General features: G+C 37.3%; 3 protein-coding genes across 4 annotated transcripts; 1 reads left to right on the top strand and 2 right to left on the bottom strand.

Annotated features, from left to right (window-relative positions):
- Window positions 1-2,940: 2,940 nt before the first annotated feature.
- LOC121263692 (BTB/POZ domain-containing protein NPY1-like) lies at window positions 2,941-8,745 on the bottom strand. 2 transcript variants are annotated; one of them, XM_041166731.1, is made up of 4 exons: window positions 7,657-8,745; window positions 5,805-5,874; window positions 4,409-5,584; window positions 2,941-3,725 (listed from the first exon to the last, which is right to left on the bottom strand). In XM_041166731.1, the coding sequence occupies exons 1-4, from the start codon at window positions 7,716-7,718 to the stop codon at window positions 3,216-3,218; spliced, it is 1,818 nt and encodes a 605-aa protein (XP_041022665.1). In that variant the 5' UTR covers window positions 7,719-8,745; the 3' UTR covers window positions 2,941-3,215. The 2 variants fall into 2 exon arrangements, with proteins under 2 accessions (XP_041022665.1, XP_041022666.1); XM_041166732.1 differs by lacking the exon at window positions 7,657-8,745 and adding an exon at window positions 6,907-7,616.
- A 3,591-nt stretch (window positions 8,746-12,336) lies between these two features.
- On the top strand, window positions 12,337-13,267 carry LOC121263691 (early nodulin-like protein 1). Its single transcript, XM_041166730.1, has 2 exons — window positions 12,337-12,636; window positions 12,751-13,267. The coding sequence occupies exons 1-2, from the start codon at window positions 12,459-12,461 to the stop codon at window positions 13,095-13,097; spliced, it is 525 nt and encodes a 174-aa protein (XP_041022664.1). The 5' UTR covers window positions 12,337-12,458; the 3' UTR covers window positions 13,098-13,267.
- An 815-nt stretch (window positions 13,268-14,082) lies between these two features.
- On the bottom strand, window positions 14,083-21,369 carry LOC121263688 (nuclear nucleic acid-binding protein C1D). Its single transcript, XM_041166726.1, has 7 exons — window positions 20,971-21,369; window positions 20,832-20,887; window positions 20,520-20,574; window positions 20,156-20,236; window positions 19,816-20,069; window positions 19,075-19,140; window positions 14,083-14,288 (listed from the first exon to the last, which is right to left on the bottom strand). Exons 1-5 carry the CDS (start codon window positions 21,176-21,178, stop codon window positions 19,834-19,836), a joined length of 636 nt encoding a protein of 211 aa, XP_041022660.1. The 5' UTR covers window positions 21,179-21,369; the 3' UTR covers window positions 14,083-14,288; window positions 19,075-19,140; window positions 19,816-19,833.
- Between the last annotated feature and the right edge of the window lie 1,466 nt (window positions 21,370-22,835).

Raw genomic sequence — 22,835 nt, 5'->3', positions numbered from 1 at the left:
CATAACTTGTATTCTACAGGCAAAGGGAAATCAAAAAATGATCCTCATCACCCTCATAAAACCAAAGCTGCAACGGAACAGAGAAAAAATTCTCTTACACTCAAGAATATGCCTTTTCGTCTCATCAATTGGTTAAGGCTATAGGCTTACCTTATTGGTCGAGATTATAGGGTAAAATCCAAACGAAGTACTTCACTTCGAGGAACTCTTAACACTTCATATAAATGGACGATACAAATGATTCCAAAAACAAGTTAGCAGTAATAATTCATGTCAGCAGGGCATTTTTATTTTTTATAAGTAAAAGAAACAATTCAAATCAACAGTGCATTGCAGCTGTTGCGTACAGTTTTATCGGCTACCAAACGGAACAGCTGGAAGGCACCTCCTCCCATAGTGATACAAGATAGCCAACAGTAAGGATGTGAATTAAGAGAGAAAAGTCTTCTTGCAAACGATTTGGAATACCAAATTGCACACCAATATTAAATGTAAAGTATTCGTTTAATAAAATAATATAAATTAAAGATAAAAATAATTTTTATGAGACAGAAGTCCTTATTTTTCTCTCAATTTTCTTTTTCTTTTATTTTTTTATAATAAAAAAGATTATATGAATATTAATATACAATTTAATACGTTAAACCGTTTATACTTAACAAGTCCTATTAAAAAATCATCAATGGTCCACTCCCAAATGTTAAAAACTAGGATAAGGCCATTTTTTATTTGCTTTTTTAAGCCCAAGGAAAACTTTGTTCGACTTGTTTGTGTGAAGCCTGCATTCTATTTTTGTGCGATCCGATAAAAATTTATTGCGGTTTTTTTGGTGGATCTTCGATGAGGAAAAACTTTACCTGTTTTAAGCTCTTGATCTGACTTGACACGATCCCTAATTAGGTTTCTTTCGTTAGCTAAGGTTTTGCTACAGGGATTTATTATGCATCAATCACTATTTATTCTCACACTTTACACTTATATCTTTTTCATAAGGTATGAAAGTGTTTTTCAAAGAATATGAGTATTTTTTATAAAATGTGAAGTAGTGAATAGTGACTGATGAGAAGAATTTTTCTTTGTTTTATATATATATATATATATATAGTACTATTTCATGCGATTGCCATACCGGCGCACTGTCTATTCAACTTTTATATGAATAAAATTATTTGCAGTTTCGTAGACATAGATACGTTATCAAACCACATAAATCTTATATTATGTGTGATTGATTTTTTTTACTTTACTTTTTCTCTTCTTGTTACACAAGCATGCTATCCTCTTAATATTTCCACAAGGAAGGTGCTAGCGGGCCGTCCACCATTTACCACTGGACATACTGCTAGTTGAATTTTGGTGTTCTTTTTTCATTCATTTTTTTCAATATTTTTTTAACAGTGTTAGGTATTAAGAAATTTTTTTTTTAAAAATATACAATTTCACTAATAATCATTTTCTTAATCGTTAAATAAAAAAATAAAAAAAAAAACAAATAAAATACTCGAACAATAACTTTAAACGATAAGATTGAGGGACTAAGTAGCAGCATTTCCTATTCCACAAACAGTAAAAGATTGATTAAACATGGCCCTATTCCCAAGTAAAAAACAGATATCTTAGATGGGATGGGTCATTCACCAAAATTTTTTAAACTTCAAAAGGGCTTCTCACATGTGGCTTCCAATATATTGCTCGAAGATATATAAACATATATAATGACTGAAAAAACTGTTTACACTCCTCAATTTTTTAGGCGCATTTACACTAACCGTTGTAAATGCAGACCATCTTCAGAAACATATTAAAGCAGCTTAATAAGCATTTATATCTACATTCTATTAAGTTAGAAAATAAAGACGGCAATATGTTCTCAAAATTCCAGACCATCTACATTCCCAAGTCATCCCAACGTAAAGATTGCGTTTTTGTTGCTATTGCTATTTCCCTTCTCGTGTTTAGTCAGAGTTCGAAGAACCAGCTGGACCTCTTGGGTAACGGATAACAACGCAATACCTTCACCAAGAAATAGCCGATATCTGATTTTTCTTCCCATGATTTATACAATCTGTTAAGCCGAGCAGCCTACGAAAGAAACGAACACCAATTCACGGTTTTACCAAATGGGTATGACCTGAAAAGACAAAATGAACAAACAGCGACGAGGAAAGAACTCTGGAAACTTTGACGGTAAGAGCATTGGGAGAGCAGAAGGTCTGTTGAGAATGGTAGTTCTTGGCTTAGCTCTTCCTTCAACTAAAACCTGAAACCACGGGCAAATTTGGAAGCTTTGACAGTAATAAAACAGACCCGCAAATGGGGTCGCATCTTAGAATGAACTACAAACATGAACAAAGATTATAGAGAAAGAGAGAGCGTAGGCACAGAACTTTCTAAAAACTGACAAAGTTTTGAGTACTAAGAATCCCTTATTCTCAAAATATCTCACTACTAATTATTATTTTATCATTACTATTCAATATTTTATCATTACTATTCACTGCTATTCAATTTTCTATCATTATTATTCACAAATACCTGAAAATATCTCAATATCCAAACACAAGTTTTCTAATAGAGAGAGAAATCCGACACTCCGAAATGAAGACCTCCTTCTCAATGCCTCCGAAGCTTTCAACTCTCTCTCTCTCGCTGCAGTGCTCTTTGGTGTCTCTTCGCTACAGTCTCATCAGCTAACTCAGACTTTTGGGTGACCGGCGACCGCGGCCAAACCACGTTTACTGGTGTGTTTATTTGGAGGGGAACATCTTCCCTCGGAAAACACTTGCATGCGTATTCTGATTTCTCTCTGGGCCGGACGGGCCTACAGTGGGTGGGGGCCGCCCCTTCGTTGAGGGCCCATGATTTGTCTCCTGCTCCGTTACATACTTACAATTTGGATTTTTATATGATAGGGTTACAGCCCGAGCTCGGCAAGCCAATGGCCTACATCGATGGACTTTTATATGATAAAACAAAGTAACAATTTGGAACCAACAGATGTTAGAAATAAAAAGGCACTCAAAAGGCTCACATTACATTTCTTTTCTTTTGGGTGAAGTAACCCTTTTCAAACTAACAATTTGCACTCTGCAGCTAAACAGTTAAAACCCTTCAGCAGCTATAACAAAACCTACCATTTTTTACACTTGAAAAGCGGTTCGAGTCTCCCTCTCCTTCTGAAGTCTGAATGAACCCTCCTCAAAACTCAAAGTCCTCTACGAGATTGAATGCCTCCTGTGTCTTGAAGATGAACCTGAGGATTTGGTGTCTACAGGAACCATTGAAGTTGGGCTCTGCGAACTCACAGACGTCTCAGGGCTCCTGTTATCTCCATGCACTTTACCCACAGCCCACAGTTTATCGAATATTCTCCTTGACCGGGATGGCAGCAACTGCATGCTGCTTCTGCTGTTTTTGCTGCTCTTCTTAGCAAGTTTCCCGTCCATTTGACTCATCTGCTTCTCGAGGGTTCTGCAGCTTTCAGCTGTATTCTCACATTCTTCGTCTGTATTTTGCGTGGAAAGTGAAGCATCCCGGGAATTGTTGTTAACGGATCTAAAAACAGCAGATGCTCTAACCTGCTCAAAATAGAGAACTTGGACAACAACCCGAAGTGGGAGGCGCTCATTCTGAGCAGCATGCATGGATGCATCCATAGTCAGTTTCTTGACAACCATAAGTCCACATATCCTCTTCCTTTCAACTTTTGTCAAACTCGGATGTTCCTGAAACATAATAATACATCAGATCTTCATAAAAGAAATGTGTTCATGCTTCAAACCACAAAAGGCCGCATCTTCTAAATCACAATCACATTCACAAGAGTATAAGATAAAATACGTAAAATATCATTAATATAAAGCAACAGTGCCGCTCAGTAAGCAAGGGCATTGGAACACTACAGGATTGATTTGAGTGGCTCTTCCACTTGAAATCAGGGCACCTCAGTCAGCATTGGACCAAGTTTAAACTTGAATGCAACCCGTTGCGGTGGCCGCTTAGGTATTAACCTCACAAGATTTCCTAATGTTAGTCTCTAAGATTGTTTATGTTGTAAACATGATGGGCAAAGCAGTGAAACTGGTCCCTAGGATGCCAGAAGCTATGAGAAAAAATTAATCAGCATTTCAGACGACAGCGGATATAAATCAACATAGCACAGCTCCACACTTTCTGGCTCATCTGCCAGAGCCCAAAGAATTGGAAAAACTTGTGAAATAGTGGCTTCAGTCACCTGCTTTGTCTCATACAAAATCAACAGATGTCCATTCACTAATTTTTTTCTATTTTTTTATTGGTAAATAACTTTATTGATGAGCATAAAAATGGCACTTCAATATTAAGAAAGCATCCTGAAAAAATTGGAAAGATGCACAATATTGGAATACATGGCATAATAAGATCCTACCTTCAGGTAGATGTCAATGGCCTTGTACAATCTGTCATGAGTAGGTCTAGCTAATTCAGGTACCGTCCGTGCCAAGTCAATGAAACTAGAGAGAGCGAGATTTCGATCACGTGCAATTTCCGCTAGATATCCATCAATCAATTTACCAACATTCAACAAGGACCCAAGTTTCAAGACAAAGTTCTCGGTCTCCTTCTCATTCTTCTCAACATCCATATCCCAGTTGGACTTCTCATGCATCAAGAATCGATTTAAAATGCACTGCACCAACTCAGCATTGTATATAGTAATTTGGGGAGACCGAGCTGGGATCAATAGATCTTTAACAGAAGCTTCATGCAACTTCAGACTGATCCTATTCACCAAATCTTCCCTTGATGACTCATCTGCTCCAACCAAAATTGCAACTTTCAACAGTTTCAGCAAGAAACTACAAGAACAACCCACACCTTTGTCAGATGGCAATAAGCAAATGATTGTTTCTACCAAAGATTTGTTCCTCTGGGCATGAGCATCAGAAACCAAACCATCAACAGAATCTGGCAACCATCTAACTGCGTACATTTTTAGTGCCTCTCCAATCACAGTAGCATCCATTCTTCCCTTGGATTTTACGGCAATCATTACTCGCTTGTAAAGATCAATGTCCAGCTCACATATATCTTCAACCCACCAATCCTTTGGAACAGATTCCACTATCACTGGGAGCTTTACTCTATCCTCAACAATTCTATCAGGCCCCGCTAATTTCCGATTATATGTGTAGGACCAAGTAACATTTGCAGGGTCTACAGAAGTTTTAGAAGCAATGGAATCTATGCATCTTCCAACAATTTTCAGATCCTCAGACCATGGCAGAAGAGATTTGGCCGTTTGGAGAACAATAATGGAATCTTTCCAGCTGCGGAAGATACTAGAGTTGAGAAATACCTCAATCTTAAATATTAGGTTTCCTCGATCAATATCCTCGGTCATCTCTAGGTACTCAGCTGCACAACGAGCAGCCACAACATTGTATGGATTGAGCGTAACAGTCATTCCATAGCAGAATTTTGCACAAATTTCAAAGGCTTTTGGCCCACCAGGAAAATCAACCATACAAATTTCGTTATCATTCTCCTCAGTAGCCTTCAACACTAGTTTCTGCAGCCAATTGCTCTTGGACAAGAGAGGGAACTGAAAAGACGGTCACAGTATTAAAAAAAACCAGCAAAAATCCCAATCTGGGGAAAAAAGCAATCATTTATGCTTTTCTTAATGGATTTTTTTGGGAGGTTTTTCTTCAGCAAAACATGACCAATTTCAATTCACTAGAGGCCAAAGTATAACAATTCAATCACCCAAGAATGCAGGCATTCAACTCACTAGAGGAAAAAGTAGAAAAAGGAGATCATACCTTGTGAAGGAAAAACTTCACCTCACCCACATTTATGATGACATCCGTTGCCAATTCAGACGATACATACCTGCATGAACGGAACATTGATATGCTACTCCAATAATGAGAAAACTATGAAGCTGAACATGCAATGGAAGATATGCATGCAGATGACTATCTCATGGCTTATAAACTGGAATTTTGTTTTTATAAGAAAAAGTTTACAGAACTGGTTATCTTGGTGCTGTTGATAGTTCTATACACAATGTCTATGCTATTTTTGAAAATCAAGCATATTTCTCCATATAAATGCTTTGTATCTCCAAAGACCATAGAACCCGGCTTCAATCCCTAAAGCATAGCCATATGGAATATTATAAGGTACCAGTACCAGAAGGGTTGGATGCAAGAACTTAATCTTGATCTCACACAATGTCAATATTTTTTATCAAAACAGTTACAGTCATAGTGCACTATAATTTTCCTCCACTCTTAAATCAAAAGAGCATGACAACTTAAATGCAGAACGAAGGCCCTAGTCTTAGAAGGATACAGACTCGAGTATTGAGTACCAAGACACCCTAATCCAATTAACAAGTCCAATGTGCGCTATACGATTTTTCTGCTAAGCTCTATACAACAAACTGAGCTCAATGCTTAAGTAGATGAACAGAACAGATTTATCTTGTGTTTGGATACAAACGTCAAGAAAACCCCTCCAGAGTCTGAAAGCCAAAATCACAATCAAAATCAATGTCCAAGGCAGACAAAATTGGGCCAGATGACTTTCATGAAAGGTGAAATCATTTCTATCAGGATTTGTATGTGATAGGAACATACAGATATGAAACCACATTTTACAGGCACCAGAACTATCTAAATCTCAACTAATCTATGACAGCATCATGATCTGCAAACCTGGGTGTACGTTGAACATAACCATAATTATCACAATAATACCGCCAAAGAAACATGCAAATTGCACTATGATCACATGATCACGTAATTAAATAAGGTAATAACTACCAATCCAGTTTTGTAGTTGCCTGATTTTTCAGTATGCAACCAGACATTGCACATGCAAGAAGTTCTAAAATCGTACTATCAAACATTATCTTACAGCAAGAGAGCTAGATTGGTCGTAGCCAAACCATCCATCTACGGGTTAAACCTTTCCCCTGACCTGTTTGAGGCATAATTAGACAAATCCAAATTTACAAGCAGTGTCCACATGTAGACGTTCTGCGGAAGGTAGAAATCATAAAGGTGGGTAGAATAACGTCCCTCTCACTCCGTACAGTAAGAACTTACTCGAATTGGTGATTAGAAAACTCGGGTACCGCATATGGATTTTCCACGTGGACCACAACTTCTTCAAAAGGACAGTTCAATGGCTGGACCACATCCTGGATGGACACATACATAACGGCGACACCTCCTTCCTATTCTCTCTTCTTAAAGTAGTTGTATTCGTAATTTCAATACCCGCATTCTTTTTGTTTTTGCCTGTATCTTTTTGTATAGCTAAAGGATATTATCAAAAGTTTGTGACTTTATTTTTTCCCAAAATCTGAAAAGGCATAGTTAATTTAGGTTTTTCACTTCACATATTAATCTGAACGTTAAACAAAGCCTACACTTGTCCTAAAATTGCCAGAGCATGCCATGACAAAGAAACAGAACCAAATACACAATCCCCAGAAACAGAAATATAACCCAGGAACAAAACCATGCTTAAATATTATGTATAACTTTAACCTTAAAATCAGAACAGAATAAATAAAAACGATCAGAAAAATTCACAAGAAAAGAGGACCTGGCCTGCATGGATTCGAAAATTTGCCAATGGCAAGACAAAAAAAACCCTCACCTGACAGCTTTCCCTTCCGCTTGAAATGCATCAGGCTTTGAACCCAACTTCATAAACTTCATTTTTGTTGACCCTAAATACTCCGCGACAAGTACCACAAATCACAAACAAATCTTTGGGCAAGAACACTCAAAACCACGCCCCTGTTATGCAGTGGAGCTGTCCACACGCCACCTCCAACTTGTCTCTCTGAAATGACCGATTCAGAGACAAACCCAGGAACAAAAAACAAAAACCCAGTCCAGAAATGGCGGTTCTTCAGTGACTTCCTCCTCTGTCTACAAACTTACACGCTGCCACTGGACCATGCTGAAGCAGCTGAACACCGGACCGAGACAGTCTCCGACCTTATACTACCGCCTCGATCTTGGAGCTGTTGCCATCGATTCGGAGGCTCTATGATGACGATGATGACGCTCGAGGAGAGAGAATACGATAGAATGAAATGAATATCCTAGACCTCGAAAAATCCTACAGAGATGGTTCTTCAGAGAAACGCAAAAAGGAAACCAAGCGTCAGAGAAAAATATGAGTGCTTGTAAGCTGAGACCGAGAGAGAAATTGTTGTCGTTAGAGAGGGATCTCTCCGCTTCTCTCTCTCTCGCTCATAAATTATCGCCGCCTTTGCTTTAAATCATCGTGATCCGCTCAAGATCTTCCCATCTCTCTTTTTGGCGCAAATCTCAATGGCTCTCCCTCTGACGCAGTTGTCTCTCGTAGCCCCCGAGTTCTGCAGTATGCAAAGAAAGGAGAAAACAGAAGAAACACAAACGGGGTTTGTGCGTGCGTGCGTGCGTGCGTGGTATATATGCGTGGGCGTAGTTCTGTAGTTTGGAGGGGAAGACTGGGTTTTACAGAGTGGCCGAGACTGAATAGAGTCAGTCTGTCAGAGAAGCACACCCTCTTAAAAAAAGGAAGCTTTTTTCTGTGCCGTTAAAGCACGCCACCCTCACTTTTCTCACCCCTCTGCCCCTCCTTTCCTTCTCTATTTTCATGTCTACCATTTCCTTCCCAACGAAAGTAGGTAATTCGGTTCTCATTACTCCCATAAATTGGATTGGACCACAACCAAAAATAAAGCCGAGAATTGTTTCATTTTAATCCCCTCTTCATAGTTCATAATGGGGCATTGAATAGATTTAGGTTTGTGTAGATTTGAGAACCCAAAGACCAATCCTGCTGACAAATCATCTTAGAAGCATGTGGTCGAAATGATACCTACAGATATGGATGTATTCCCACGATTTCTCCTTATGATATATTAAAGGACGTAGCTTGGGTCCTTTTCTTTCTGCCTTGTACAAAAGAAGAAATAAATATACTCTTACCAAGAACTTTACGACAAAGAATCATCTGGGTCCAGTATACAGATTGGTTCCATTCTATGTATATTGCACCTAACAAGCCAAACTGACCAGCCTTGTGCAGTCATAACAGGTTGAAGTGTGTCTACGAAAGAATTAGACACTATCAATCGCATATTGAAAATTCTTTGACTGGTCTCCTATACCGCTCAAGTGCAAGATTGAGCCATAAATATTAAATACTTAAAGAGTCTGGTCATTGTTTCAGGATTAATTCACTCAAATTTGGATCAACAATGTGAAACGCATTCTCAGTGACAGCTAATGACTTTCTTTAAAAAAAAAACAGAGATCGAGAATGATAATATGAATCCAGAGACAAATCATTAAAACAAACAGTGGCAAATCAGAACAAACTGGGGAATTGACGAGTCCTCTAAAAGTAAAGATTTTTGTCTCGGATATTGTTTCCTTATGTTGAGAGTTGTCAGGGGAGAAGGAGAAGCTGGTTTAGTTTAGAAGGGGGCGCATCCATGGGCCATAATTCAGAGAGAGAGAGAGAGAGAGATGTCTTCCATGGTCACAGAGAGGTTGGCCGTCGATTGGATTGGTAGAGCCGCGACGCTTCCACGTAGAGAATAGACTGCTATCTCATTGATTATTATTACTGCCACAATGTAATTATAACTCTGTCCAACATTATATTCATTCATATATGCAATGCAAATCGATTACTCTGCTCCTCTCTTCCCTCTGCCTATCTTTTCACTAGCTCGGGCCTACTTACAAATTTTATTTCTTTTGTACTTGCGCACATGCATATATGCAATCACTCCTTATATTTTAAAATTTGTACATTATATCCATTATAAAAATAAAAATAAATAAATTACTCTTACAAACTTTAAGATTATACGTGTCCCGTAATTAATAAAAAAAAAGACAGATTATTACACTAAGAACAGGGAAAAAAATATGTCTGATTCATTTTCCGATCATTATTTTTTATAGTTTTTAATCCAAATAACTATTATAATTAGAAGAGGAATATATACAATAAGTAGACTTTATTATATATTTAATATTGAAGTCCACGTTACTTACAACAACATTTAATATTGTGAAATCGTTTAACCGTTGATTACAGCCGTTATTGTCTTAAATCAGATGAATTTTTCAAAAACAAAAAAGTTAATTTGCAGTGATTAATCAAATTGACTAACCTTGACTTTGAGGGATTACATGTGTTTATCTTTCCTGGGAGGAGCCCGCTTGCCTTTTACATGATAAATCTGTCGGTAGCCTGTAGTAATGTCCTTAAAAAGACTTGGAAGAGACTGTAATTGTGGTCAGATTGGTCAACGGGATTTATTTTCCTCGTAGTTTCCTTTTCCTTCTAACTATTATTGAATTTTAAGATTTCTTTGGATAGATATTACACGTATGTGTTTCTGTTTTCCAACTTTAAAATTCAGTATACGTACGAAGGGCTGGCCTCTTTGTGTAATTAAAATATGTGTGGATATGGTATCATGCATGTTCATGATTTTATAGGCAGTTATCATGTTGATAATTAATGGTTCAACTATATGGTTTAATAAGTTAGGACCACGAGCTAAAAAGGTCATGGTCTGGTTTTGCAAAAGATCGTATTCAACAGCTAGCTAGCAGCAATGCGAAATTAGCTGTACATATGATAGACATCGTAATTTATAATATTTGTAAATTTTATTTGCATGCATGCATGAATGAATGGATGGATGGTCCCAAAAGCTAGACATGAGAGTAGATTAGAGTAAAGTAGGGGACCTTAGGCAGTATATGCAATAGTCTATAATTTAATGGGCTGCCTAATTTATTGGACCAATTTCCTTTTCACATTCAGAGGCCACAGCTGCCTAATAATAATAATAATAATAATAATCCTCTCCGATCTATCTTTTTTTTTTTTTTCTTTAGATATTGAAACTATGATGACAAAAAGGCAATTGCTCGTCAAATGATCACCACGCGTGGCTTTATAATTGCTGGTGAAATTAGGCGTGAGGATAAAAGCATCATAAATGAATGATAATGGAAAAGAAGTGGAGGGGTAGGGGTCCCCCAATGTAATAATGGTTGGGGTGTTGGATTGGCCTTTCATTGGGTAAAGGCCGATGATGTAAATATAGGACTGCCCTTAAATGCCGCCTGCCCTACCTCTTTTGTTGTTGCTGACTCGTAGTAGCTAGGCGTAGTAGATTCTTTCTCTCCAGGTTTTATCTTCTCTATAGTCTGTATAGCCTTGCATCATTGTACTACTTACTCACCCGTATGTATCTAACTCTGCATCCCCCTTTTGTTTTTTTTTTTTTTTGGCATATTTATTTTCTGGATGGTAACGGACAAAACCCAGAAAATAAACAAGGAAGATAGATTGGGTTCATTACTTCAATTCGGTCCATACTGGCAGGATTCGGTGCACCCTTGTCCAATAAGCTCCATCCACAAAACCAGTCTTCTAGCTTTCTTTTGGGCTTGGGCTTTTTTTACTTTCTGTTCATCCGCTACCTTTGCAGTAATAAAAATATTTTAAAGATAGAGACAAATTATAAATCTTAAATTGTATTTAGATGTTGAGTTGAGATGATAAAATATTATTAGAATATTATTTTTTAATATTATTATTATTTTAGAATTTGAAAAAATTGAATTATTTATTATATTTTATGTTAGAATTTGAAAAAGTTATAATGATGAGTAAATATGAATTGAGATGATTTTAATTACCAAACGAAACCAACTTAGAAAAAAGGCTATGCAGGAATTAATTAATTAAAATAAGTATTTGTCATGAGTAATATTATATATAGAGCACATAGGCATTACGCAATTACTTTTAAAAAAATAATATTTACTATTAAAAAGTTAATTTTTTTATATAAATCTTATATTTATTCACATTCTTTAAAATAATTATACGGTTGTTACGCATTATTTATCATTTGTCATATATTGTAATAAGAGTTATAGTAATTAGGCCTGATAGGTACACGTGTCACGTACCAAGCATTTTTTTGATATATTATGATCTTCATTGCGACTGTCTACTCTGTGCTCTCTATTCTATGTGAATGGTCGTCTTTGCCAGACTCGTTCTCCTTTCTGACCGTTGCTTTTCTCTGTATTCATTTTTCTTTTTCATGCTATTTTGACCGTTCAAACATATATCGCTTTATTTTTTAACCTTTACAGTCTTTTGATCTGTAGATTTATTTGGTTTAAGTTAACGCAAGGATGAATGGTAACGGACAAAACCCAGAAAGCTCTAAAGGTCCAACGGCTACTTTTCTCTCCCTTTCTCCTCTATAAATATACATGGAGCACCTGAATTACCCCCATCAATAATCTCTCTCTCTTCATCTGAAAGAAAACACACACACACCCATACAAACTTACTCCTCCGGTGCTCTCACAGCTCCTTCCTTTTTTGCTGGTCGTGCCCCTCGATCTCTCTCAATGGCAGTTATTCCAAGAGCAATTCCAGCTTTTATGCTTCTGTTACTCTTCAGCTTCTCTGAAGCCAGAGAGATCGTGGTTGGAGGCAGTGCGGATGCATGGAAGACCCCGTCCTCTCAATCTGAATCCCTCAATAAATGGGCCGAAAGTTTTCGTTTCCGCGTCGGTGACTCTCTCGGTAAATTCCCATCCGAATTGGGATATTATCAGATTAGTCTTTTTGTTTTTTGTTCAATCATTTTATTGAGTTTTTCGAACATTACCTACCTCGTTTCATGCTTGTCTCTCGTAGTGTGGAAATACGACGGCGGGAAAGACTCGGTATTGCAAGTTAACAAGGAAGATTATCTTAGTTGCAATACTTCTAAACCCATTGAAGAGTACAAAGATGGGAACACTAAGGTAATGCTCGATCGATCTGGGCCATTCTACTTCATCAGCGGGGCCGACGGACACTGCGAGAAGGGTCAGAAGTTGGTTGTGGTGGTCCTTTCTCCAAGACACAGGTACACTGGCATTTCTCCAGCGCCCTCTCCGGTGGAGTTAGAGGGTCCGGCTGTTGCTCCGACTAGCAGTGCTACAAGGTTGCAGGGTGGTTTGATGGTTGCACTGTGGGTTTTTGCTTTCGGTTTGTTTTGATGCGACTCCAAAAGAAGAAAGGGGCATTCATTTGATTACTGGCTTTTGAGATTATTTTTTGTGGGGGATTCTTTATATTTTTTAATCTATAAGGCGGGTTGGATATTGATGATATATGTATTCAAAATTCAGATTATAAAACAATAAATTTGCATTTGTTATACGATCAATGACCCTTCTCAAGAGAACTACTGACAATTCCTTTTTGGGAGAGCAACCCAGAGATTTGGCCTGAGAGAGATATGACAAGTAGTTTCACAATTCAATCGAAATATCCAAGAATGATATTAATTACAGCAAGGCTCACATGGAAACTCATCTGAGTCGCTCTCAAACTTGCACTTTTCGGATGTGCAGAACCAATAGCGTTTCTGGAGATGGGAAATACAAACAATAAAATATTGTTAAGAGTAACTTTACATCCAGAAAGCAGATATGCAGGCTGGCTATATGAAACGAACGACTCCCGAGTTAAAAGACTATATATCCATTGAGACAAAACACCAAAGGGAGAGGATCTTTTTCCTTCCATGCAGATTTCTCTCTGTCATTTTTTTCTACAGATGGATTCTGTGTCATTTTCCTAGAACTAGGCAGCTTCACTTATAACTTCAAGAATCCATTCCTTGAGAAAGCCATTCGTCATATCCATTATGGTTGCTTAGAAGTAAAATCCCTCAAGCATTTTGAACCAGAGGTGTGTGTCATCTTGACAAAATTACATGTGGGATCAAAGTAAGGACCCACTAGAAAATTGATATTAATGATGAAAGAATGACATAGTTAAAAAAATGAGTTTTGCTACTCATCATCTTCATACACTTCACACCACACTTATTTTTATTTTTTCTTGGTTTTATTCTTCTTAAACTAATTGAATTCTTCTACTCATCATCCATACACTATACATTTGGCAAGAGAAAAAAAATAAAAAATATAAAAATAAGTGTGATGTGTGGTGATGAATATAATCTTTCTAAGATAATACGACGAATACCTTTTCTTTCTACTGGATCTAATTTAAAATTCGGTATTATTGACAACGTCAAACAGCACAACCAAAACTCAAATATTGTGAACTTCCAAGTTTGTGTCTCCAAATGAACTATCGGCACAGGGGGTAGGTAGACGGAGAGATCGGGAAATTGAACATTTAGAAAGAAGAATAATAATTAAAGAAGATGACAGGCATGATAAAAACAGAAAACTAATAAAATGTTTTGCACTATAACAGTAGGAAGCAGAGGATATAGAGAGAAAGCAGAGGATAACCTTCACACACTTTCATTGATAAACAAACAGCCTATAAATAGGCTAATACATAACAGAAAGTAACATGAAAATAGGCACTATCCCACGTTAAAAACAAACACCTATGACTAGGTAAACAAGCTCACTAAAAACTAGGACAACACAAACAAACTTACTAACAATCCTAAAGACTAGGACAACCCACGATCAAATTATTAAATTTCATCAACAATCCCTCCCTTAAACTGATGTTTCAAACATAACATCCAGTTTAATAAGAGTTAAACTTTGAAGCTCCATCCCTCAAATTGAAACATTTGAAGTACAAACACCAAGTAGCTTCCTGAGCTTATGAAATGAAGGAAACTTGAGAGGCTTGGTTAGAATATCAGCTATCTGGTCTTCACTTCTGCAGTAAATAAGATTAATGACTCCATTATTCGTGAGATCCCTCAAGAAATGATACTTCACATCTATATGTTTGCTTCGACCATGTAAAACTGGATTTTTTGAAAGCTTTATTGTTGAACTGCTGTCACAATAAATCTGAGTAGGTCCATCCTCCTTGAAATGCAGCTCTTTAAGGATTTTCTTTAGCCAAATAGCTTGACAAGCACAAGCTGTTGCAGCAACAAATTCAGCTTCAATGGATGATAATGTCACAATAGGTTGCTTCTTTGATGACCATGAAACAACTCATGTCCCCATCATGAAAACATACCCAGATGTGCTTTTTGATCATCTGAATCTCCTACATAATCACTATCTGTAAACCCAAACAGATCTGATTTTTCTCCATTCTTGTAGAACAGCCCAAACTCCTTAGTACCTTGCAAGTACATGAAAATTCTTTTTCAAGAGATGAATCTCTGTAGGACATTCCATGTACTTGCTAATCATACTTACAGCATGCATTACATCAGGTCTTGTTGCCGTCAAATATATTAAACTCCCCACAATTTGTTTGTAAAGAGTGTCATCAACCTTCTTTCCTCCATTATCCTTTTTTAGCTTCATACCAAACTTAGATGGAGTATTTACAGGATTACAATCCTTCATCTGAAACCTGTCCAAGATTTCTCGCAGATACTTCTTTTAAGAAATAAAAATTCTGATAGAAGACTGTACCACTTCAATGCCAAGAAAATAATGCATCATGCCAAGATCAGACATCTAAAATTCAGCCATCATGGATTTCTTAAAACTTCCAAACATTGTTGTATTATTTCCAGTGTAGATTAAATCATCTACATATAAGCAAACAATGAGTATTTTTCCTCCATCTTCAATCTTTATAAAAAGTGTATGTTCATAAGGACATTCTTGAAATCCTTCCTTCAAAAAATAAGTTTCTATACGATTATACCAAGCCCGTAGAGCTTGTTTTAATCCATATAGAGCTTTCTTTAACTTATACACTTTATGCTCATCGCCAAGTTTTACATAACCAGGAGGTTGATCGATAAATACCTCTTCTTTCAAATCTCCATGGAGGAATGTTGATTTACGTCCAACTTGAAGATAGGTCATGAATTTTGAGCTGCAATCGCAATCACCAATCTGATTGTATCATGCCTTGCAACTGGAGCAAAGACTTCTTTATAATCAACACCAAATTCTTGCTTGTAGCCCTTAGCTACCAAGCGTGCCTTGTGTTTGTCAACCTCACCATTCTCCTTCAGCTTTGTCTTGTAAACCCACTTTACACCAATTGTTTTCTGCCCTTTTGGAAGATCACATAGCTCCCATGTATCATTTCTTTCAATGGCTATAATTTCAGCATCCATAGTCTTTCTCCATTTTGGTTCTTTGACATCCACTTCAAAAATAGTAGGATCACAATCCGAAAACAGAGCAAAATGTGTAAGTGGGTCATCACCTTGGTCAACTCCAGTTACCTCATAATTAGTCATCCATGCTGGTCTTCTTCGAACACGTTGAGGCCTTTGTGATTCAGCTGCAAGTGGGCTTTGATCAGCTATTGGAACATTTTGAGTGACTTCCTCTTCTTGCTCATTCTCCATAGGCTGTTGCCCTTTCTCATCATCATCAAAATCTGCTGGAATATTTTCTTTAACACCATTTTGATTCCATGACCAGGTGCTTTTTTCATCAAATACCACATCACGGCTAATGACAATTTTCATGGTGCTAGGATTGCATAGTTTATAAGCTTTTGACTTATTACTAACACTAAGAAAAATGCATTTTTCTCCCTTGTTATCTAGCTTCCTCCTCTTCTTATATGGAATATGGGCATAGGCAATACACCCAAAAATCCGAAAATGATCTACAGTAGGTTTCCTTCCGCTGCATGCTTCCTCCGGTGTCATATTTTGAACAGCAAGTGTGGGACTTCTGTTCAATATATGAATGCTCCAATTAACTGCTTCAGGCCAGAAACTTTTTAGAATGCCACTTGTTGTCAAAAGGCTTTGCACCATATTCATAATAGTGTAGTTCTTCCTCTCACATACACCATTCTGCTGGGGTGTATAAGCTACTGTAAGTTGTCTCTTGATTCCATGATTCTCACAAAAAATTGCAAATTCATGTGAGTTATATTCTCTACCGCGATCCGTGCGAAGAACTTTTATTGGGTTGCCAACTTCTTTTTCAACAAGCACTTCATAGCTTTTAAAAGCTACAAAGGCTTCAGATTTTTCTTGCAAAAAATATACCCATATCTTACGACTATAATCATCAATAAAGGTAATTATATATCTTTTATCTCCATTAGAATGTGGTGTTATTGGCCCACAAATGTCGGAATGAACAAGCTCCAATGCCTTCTTCGCTCTCCAAGATTTTCCTTGTGGGAATTGATTACGGTGTTGTTTGCTAACAGCACATTCTTCACAAACTTGAGAAGAAGCTGTAATTTGAGGAAGCCTTGTCACCATGTTCTTCTGCTGTAGTGTTTTCAATCTGCCAAAATTCAAATGACCATAGTGAAAGTGCCATAGCCATGCCTCATCTTTTAATTTTGCTGAGAAGCACGAATGAGCAGTGTTGTGGAGATGAAGTGGGAACATACGATTCGCCGTCATGTTAACTTGAGCAATTAAGCCCAACTTTGCGTCTTGAATCTGACATACTCCATCTTTGATAAAAATCTTGTATCCTTTTTCTTGTAACTGACCCACACTAAGCAAGTTGGTCTTTAAATCTAGCACAAAAAAAACATTAGCGATAGTGTGGGTGGAATTTCCTTTGGTTTGGATTGCTACCTTTCCTTTTCCCATAACAGAAATTTTAGAGTTGTCACCAAACTTAACAGAGCTGCGAAAGGATTCATCCAAGTCAGAGAATGCCTCCTCCTCTCCACACGTGGTTGCTGCAGCCAGTGTCTAAATACCACATGTTTTGTTGAGTTTCTTCCTTCACGTGACACACCATCAAAAGAGATACCTCTTCTTCCTTTTCTGCAAAGTTATTTGATCTCCACTTTGTTTATTCAAATCAATTTGACATTCTGATTTATAATGGCCATACGTATGACATCTGTAACATTCAACATTGGGCTTGTCTACTAACTTTGATCTATAAGTTGTTGAGTGGTGGCCTCCACGTCCTCTACCTCGTCCTTGAAATTGACTCTCTTGACGATGATGATTTTGTTGTTGGTTCCCACGATCATTGTTGTTTCTGCCTCCTCTACCTCGACCTCTGCCTCTGCCTCTTCCTCATCCTCTATCAGCTCTACTGGGTGTAGAATGATTTTCTGTTAAGACCTTCAATGCTTGTTCCTCTTTTTCCTGCTGGTTAATTTTTTGCTCATGAACCAACAAAGAACTTTGTAATTCATCCAATTGAAAGTTCATCAACATCATTAGCTTCTTCTATAGAACAGACAACAAATTAAAGTTTGGTGTCAAGGATCGAAGAATCTTCTCGACAATGGTAACATCCTCTGCCTTGTCGCCATGGATCCACATCTTGTTAACGATTGCCATCGTTCTTGAAAAATAGTCTGTAACTGACTCTCTTGATTTCATTTGAAGCATTTCGAACTCCGAACGAAGTGCTTGAAGCTGCTGCCTCTTAGCCCTTGCTGTACCTTGGTACTTCTTCATGGAATCCCAAATATGCTTGGCTGTGTTCTTGCAAAGAATGGTTTCCAAGATTGAGCAATCAATAGCTTGGAAGAGATAATTCTTTGCTTTAAGATCCTTCAACTTCATCCTTCAAGCTCCGTCTTTTGCGCATCTGTCTGCACAGCACCTGTTGCTGGTTCTGCTACTCCAGAAACAACAACCGTCCAATATTCTTTGGACCTCAAGAAGTTCTCCATGAGCATGAGCATGAGCATGAGCATGCTCCAATGGTCATAGTGACCATCAAAGCGTGGAATAGCTGGCTGTACAAAACTTTCAAAAGCCATCAAATTGCACTTTTTTTTTTTTTTCAAACAACCCCGCTCTGGTACCACTGATAAAAACAGAAAACTAATAAAATGTTTTGCACTATAACAGTAGGAAGCAGCGGATATAGAGAAAGCAGAGGATAAACTTCACACACTTTCATTGATAAACAAACAGCCTATAAATAGGCTAATACATAACAGAAAGCAACATGAAAATAGGCACTATCCCACGTTAAAAACAAACACCTATGACTAGGTAAACAAACTCACAAAAAACTAGGACAAAACAAACAAACTTACTGACAATCCTAAAGACTAGGACAACCCACGATCAAATTATTAAATTTCATCAACAAGGCAACTAAAAATTGAAATATGCACTCGCTTGAAGACAATTACAGATATGAGCAATCTGGTCCCGCAATCCTGTGGAGATACAAGAAAAAAGAAAGACTGAGACGGTCAATCCAATAAGCATAAACCCAATTCCCATAAACAACACCACATCAAGTCTGCACTTTGAAAGGAATAAGCTCAGGAGACACAAATCATACACCTAGTGCGTCCTACAAATTTATCCCTACACATTGGGATTGCGACAAGTAAACGACGTACATGTGTGTAATAAAATAATGATAAAATATCAAACTAGAGTGACATTACATGAAGCTATTTGAAAAAGGCAGACTACTTTCTCATCAATAATCAGTGAAAAAATATCACACTTGTACTAATCATTAAATAAAATAGTTATTCATATAAAGTTACTACAATTATAACAATCAATTAGCAACTATATTGTCAACAAAAGCATGAGTGTTGGAACTTCCTTTTTAGTTTCTTGGATAGGCAAGGAAAATAAAAGCTCCAAATGAAGCTCGCATAAGATCCCCATAAAACTGATATGAGGGCCTACAACAAAATTTTTCAAAGTAATTTTGAAATTAGGATTGTTCTTTTTGTTGGGGGGGGGGGGGGGGGGTGGGGTTGAGATTACAAGTAGATTATAAGTTAAATGTTATAAAGAACAAATAAACAAATTGTAAATATCAAGGGAAATTAAAAGATGACATAAATTTGAGCATCATGCTAAAACTCTACCTGGATAAATCAGGAAACTCAGCCCATAGGGGCATCTTCTTCTTCCGAAGCTTCAGCTTGTAGAGGTCCCCTAAAACCACCTTTATTATCACCAAGAAGTTCACGGGCTGCCTTCTCAAGAAATTCCTTGGCAGCTGTTTGAACCGATTGTTTTTCAGATGATTGATACTTCCGCTTCTTTTGGACGCTCCTCTCTAGATACTTCATCTTTGGCCCCTCTCCTCTACTAATATTTCTCATACTTTGCTTCTGGTCTACAAAAAATGAGCAATCTCTCAATGCAAAGAGCTAAAAATGGTTAAAGATTCATGAACATAACAATTAGAAAATAACGATTTACCTGGGGTCAGGTCAGGCAAAGAATGCTCAATAAAACGTGTTGCGGCCTGATAATTCAAGGTAGTAGAAGGTCGAAGTGGTGCTTCAAGAACAAATTCAAAATCATGCAATCAGTTAAGAGGAAAATGAACTACAGCCAACACAAGAATATTGTCATTAGAAAATGAGATTCTAAAAAAATATTCAAATTTGAGCATATGATAGTATGCTCTGCATATTAAATGACCCAGTCCAGTCACTTTCATCTTAAAATAAAGTAAAATCATCATAGTAAGATTAGGAGTGCCCTTGAAGCACCATTCACGATGACATTTTAAGATGAGAAATTTACAACAGATGTCAAAATTTCAAAGAAACAAATGTACCTTTACTCAAGTCTATGAACCTCTCTAGTTTGTCCTGATACAAGCTTAATCTTTCCTACATCACATGGGCAGGGGAAAAAACAGTTTAGCAAGACCTAACGTCAAAACTTCAAAATAGTTAGAATCAAACAATCAAATCCAAAAGGCAAATTATACTAGTGCAAATAATGAGCCCTTTTATCTCCCAAATGTATAGACCAACAGAGAAAAGACCGATATGATAACCATACTCAAACATCAAATACAAATATAAAAATTATCATATACTGAAGCAAAGAATCAAACACAAATCCACGGTATGAGAATACTTACAAGCTCTGATTTGACTGGATGGTCATCTGGGTGAACCCCAGAGCACCTCAACCTCACTGTAAAAGAACAAAACCCAGCAATTAAACCATGCAGAACCAACATTCAGAATCATCGATATTACATTAATTGACAACATTACATGTGAAGAGGGTTGAGGTGGTCCTAGCGAGTAAGAGCAGAGACTGAGCACGTTGTAGAGGCTGCATCTGGGAGAGGACATCCGGGTCGGAGAGAGACAAGAACTGGAGCAAGTGGGCCTCGACTTCTCCTACGTTGGCCAAGGTACGGTTCACAGAGTCCAAGACCGAGTCTGGTACCACCGAGCTTTCTCTTGCCCCTCCTTCCATGGATACCCCGAATCACGAATCACCGTATTAATTACGATGCTATTAGAGAGGAAGGAAGAGTTTCGTCTGCTGGGTTAGGGCTCTGGCCTATGGGTTTAGAGATGAGAGTGAGAGCTTGCGCGCGCTTTAATAAGGTATTGGTGCTCCAAGTCGTACTCCTAATAGTCGTCGGGGCCAAGAGGGTATTCGGTTTGAATAAATATAAATAGAAGTTATTATTATGGGTAATTATTTTGTATATATGATGTAGTATTATTTAAACTATATATTTTCTAAATTTAAAATAAAAAAGTAGAGAATTAAAAGTAATTATGTAGTGAGTGTAAAATGTGTATTACTACAGTAACTTCTCTCTAATATTACTCTTTATAATATTTTCAAGAAATATGTAAATTTAAAATAATACAGTAGAAAAGAGCAGGAGTGAAATGCATTGCAACTTTCAAATCAAAAGTATTGTTATGATAATATTTCTTTAATTATTTTATAAAAATATCCTCCGCTTAAAATAGAATTGTAGAAAAGTTGTAAAACACTCTATTTCTGTCAATAGATAAAATATGTTCTCTTTCAAGACCTATTAGAACCTTCTTTTTTGTTTTCTCGACAAGTTGATATTGATATATATTGGAATGTAGTCAATAAAATATAGAGTTTATAAGTTCAGGAAGCTTAGGGAATTATACAGATTTATGAGGTGGATATTTTCTACTATGAAATTGCAGCAATGATGGTGGAATTTGGATTAATGAGATGTTACTAAAGGATTGCATCTCTGCTGCTTATTGCGCCAAGTTGTGCACGCATAGATTTTATAGTTGATGAATTTTTCTCATTGTCCATTCTTTTTTTTTTTTTTTATAGAAAATAGATATAATTTCATTCATGAAATTGAAGTTACATCTGTAACTGGTCAATATAAAAAAAAAACTCAGATTACAAGCCAAACTACTTATCTATGGAAAGCTTCCTCGCACACAAATTTCTTTGCGACAAACATTATCTTGACTTCTAAGAACTCCCTATTGACAAAACTGATTTGTCTGAGAGTACTAAAAAAAAAAAAAAGAATCATTTCCCTCCAAAGGAGAAGGACACAACCACTCTCATCCTATAGAGGAGAAGAAGGACTAGACGACCCTCATCCTAAAAAAGAGATGGGGATTTTCCTGCTATGAACCAAAGCCCAATAGTCTATTTCTTTTATTTATTAACACAAATAAAGACCAAAACTACATACACTTAAAAACATTATAAAAAAGTAAAAAAACACTAGCCAAGGCGGCTAAAGTGGCGCGTGAAGGACACACGCCACTCTAGGAGGATGTTGGACAGTCGATCTTGAGAATACCGGAGTTGCTAGCCCATAAACGTCGCGTGTGGCGATAGCGCAAGCCTTTCCGAAGTGGTGAGTGGAAGCCATACGTCCATGATGACCTGCGTGTGTGTGTTAAGTGCCACTCCTTTTGGCGCTATATTCGGTGGTCTGAAAGATTGACGACTGAGGAAATCCATGGTGGGGCGCGTGTGGTACATTGGCCACTGGAAAACCAAGGGTCAGCGTTTCTCCTTTATTTGACCTGAAAGAAAAAAAAGATAGAGGTAACAAACATGAAAAGAGGAAGGGGGAAGAAACACTGGGCTGGAAGAGAACCGG

The sequence above is a fragment of the Juglans microcarpa x Juglans regia genome, chromosome 4S (genome assembly GCF_004785595.1).
Source record: "Juglans microcarpa x Juglans regia isolate MS1-56 chromosome 4S, Jm3101_v1.0, whole genome shotgun sequence".
Classification (NCBI taxonomy): Eukaryota; Viridiplantae; Streptophyta; class Magnoliopsida; order Fagales; family Juglandaceae; genus Juglans; species Juglans microcarpa x Juglans regia.
Note: the sequence above shows the minus strand (reverse complement) of the source record. Positions and strands in the feature narration are given on the sequence as shown.

Coding starts and splice junctions, on each gene's coding strand:
- LOC121263692 (XM_041166731.1), bottom strand. CDS start 7,718: ATGAAGTTTATGAAGTTGGGTTCAAAGCCTGATGCATTTCAAGCGGAA. Junction 5,585..5,804: donor TGAAGTTTTTCCTTCACAAG/GTATGATCTCCT, acceptor CCGTCTTTTCAG/TTCCCTCTCTTGTCCAAGAG. Junction 3,726..4,408: donor CCATTGACATCTACCTGAAG/GTAGGATCTTAT, acceptor ATTATGTTTCAG/GAACATCCGAGTTTGACAAA.
- LOC121263691 (XM_041166730.1), top strand. CDS start 12,459: ATGGCAGTTATTCCAAGAGCAATTCCAGCTTTTATGCTTCTGTTACTC. Junction 12,637..12,750: donor CCGCGTCGGTGACTCTCTCG/GTAAATTCCCAT, acceptor TGTCTCTCGTAG/TGTGGAAATACGACGGCGGG.
- LOC121263688 (XM_041166726.1), bottom strand. CDS start 21,178: ATGGAAGGAGGGGCAAGAGAAAGCTCGGTGGTACCAGACTCGGTCTTG. Junction 20,575..20,831: donor ATCCAGTCAAATCAGAGCTT/GTAAGTATTCTC, acceptor CATGTGATGTAG/GAAAGATTAAGCTTGTATCA. Junction 20,070..20,155: donor TTTGCCTGACCTGACCCCAG/GTAAATCGTTAT, acceptor CATTTTTTGTAG/ACCAGAAGCAAAGTATGAGA.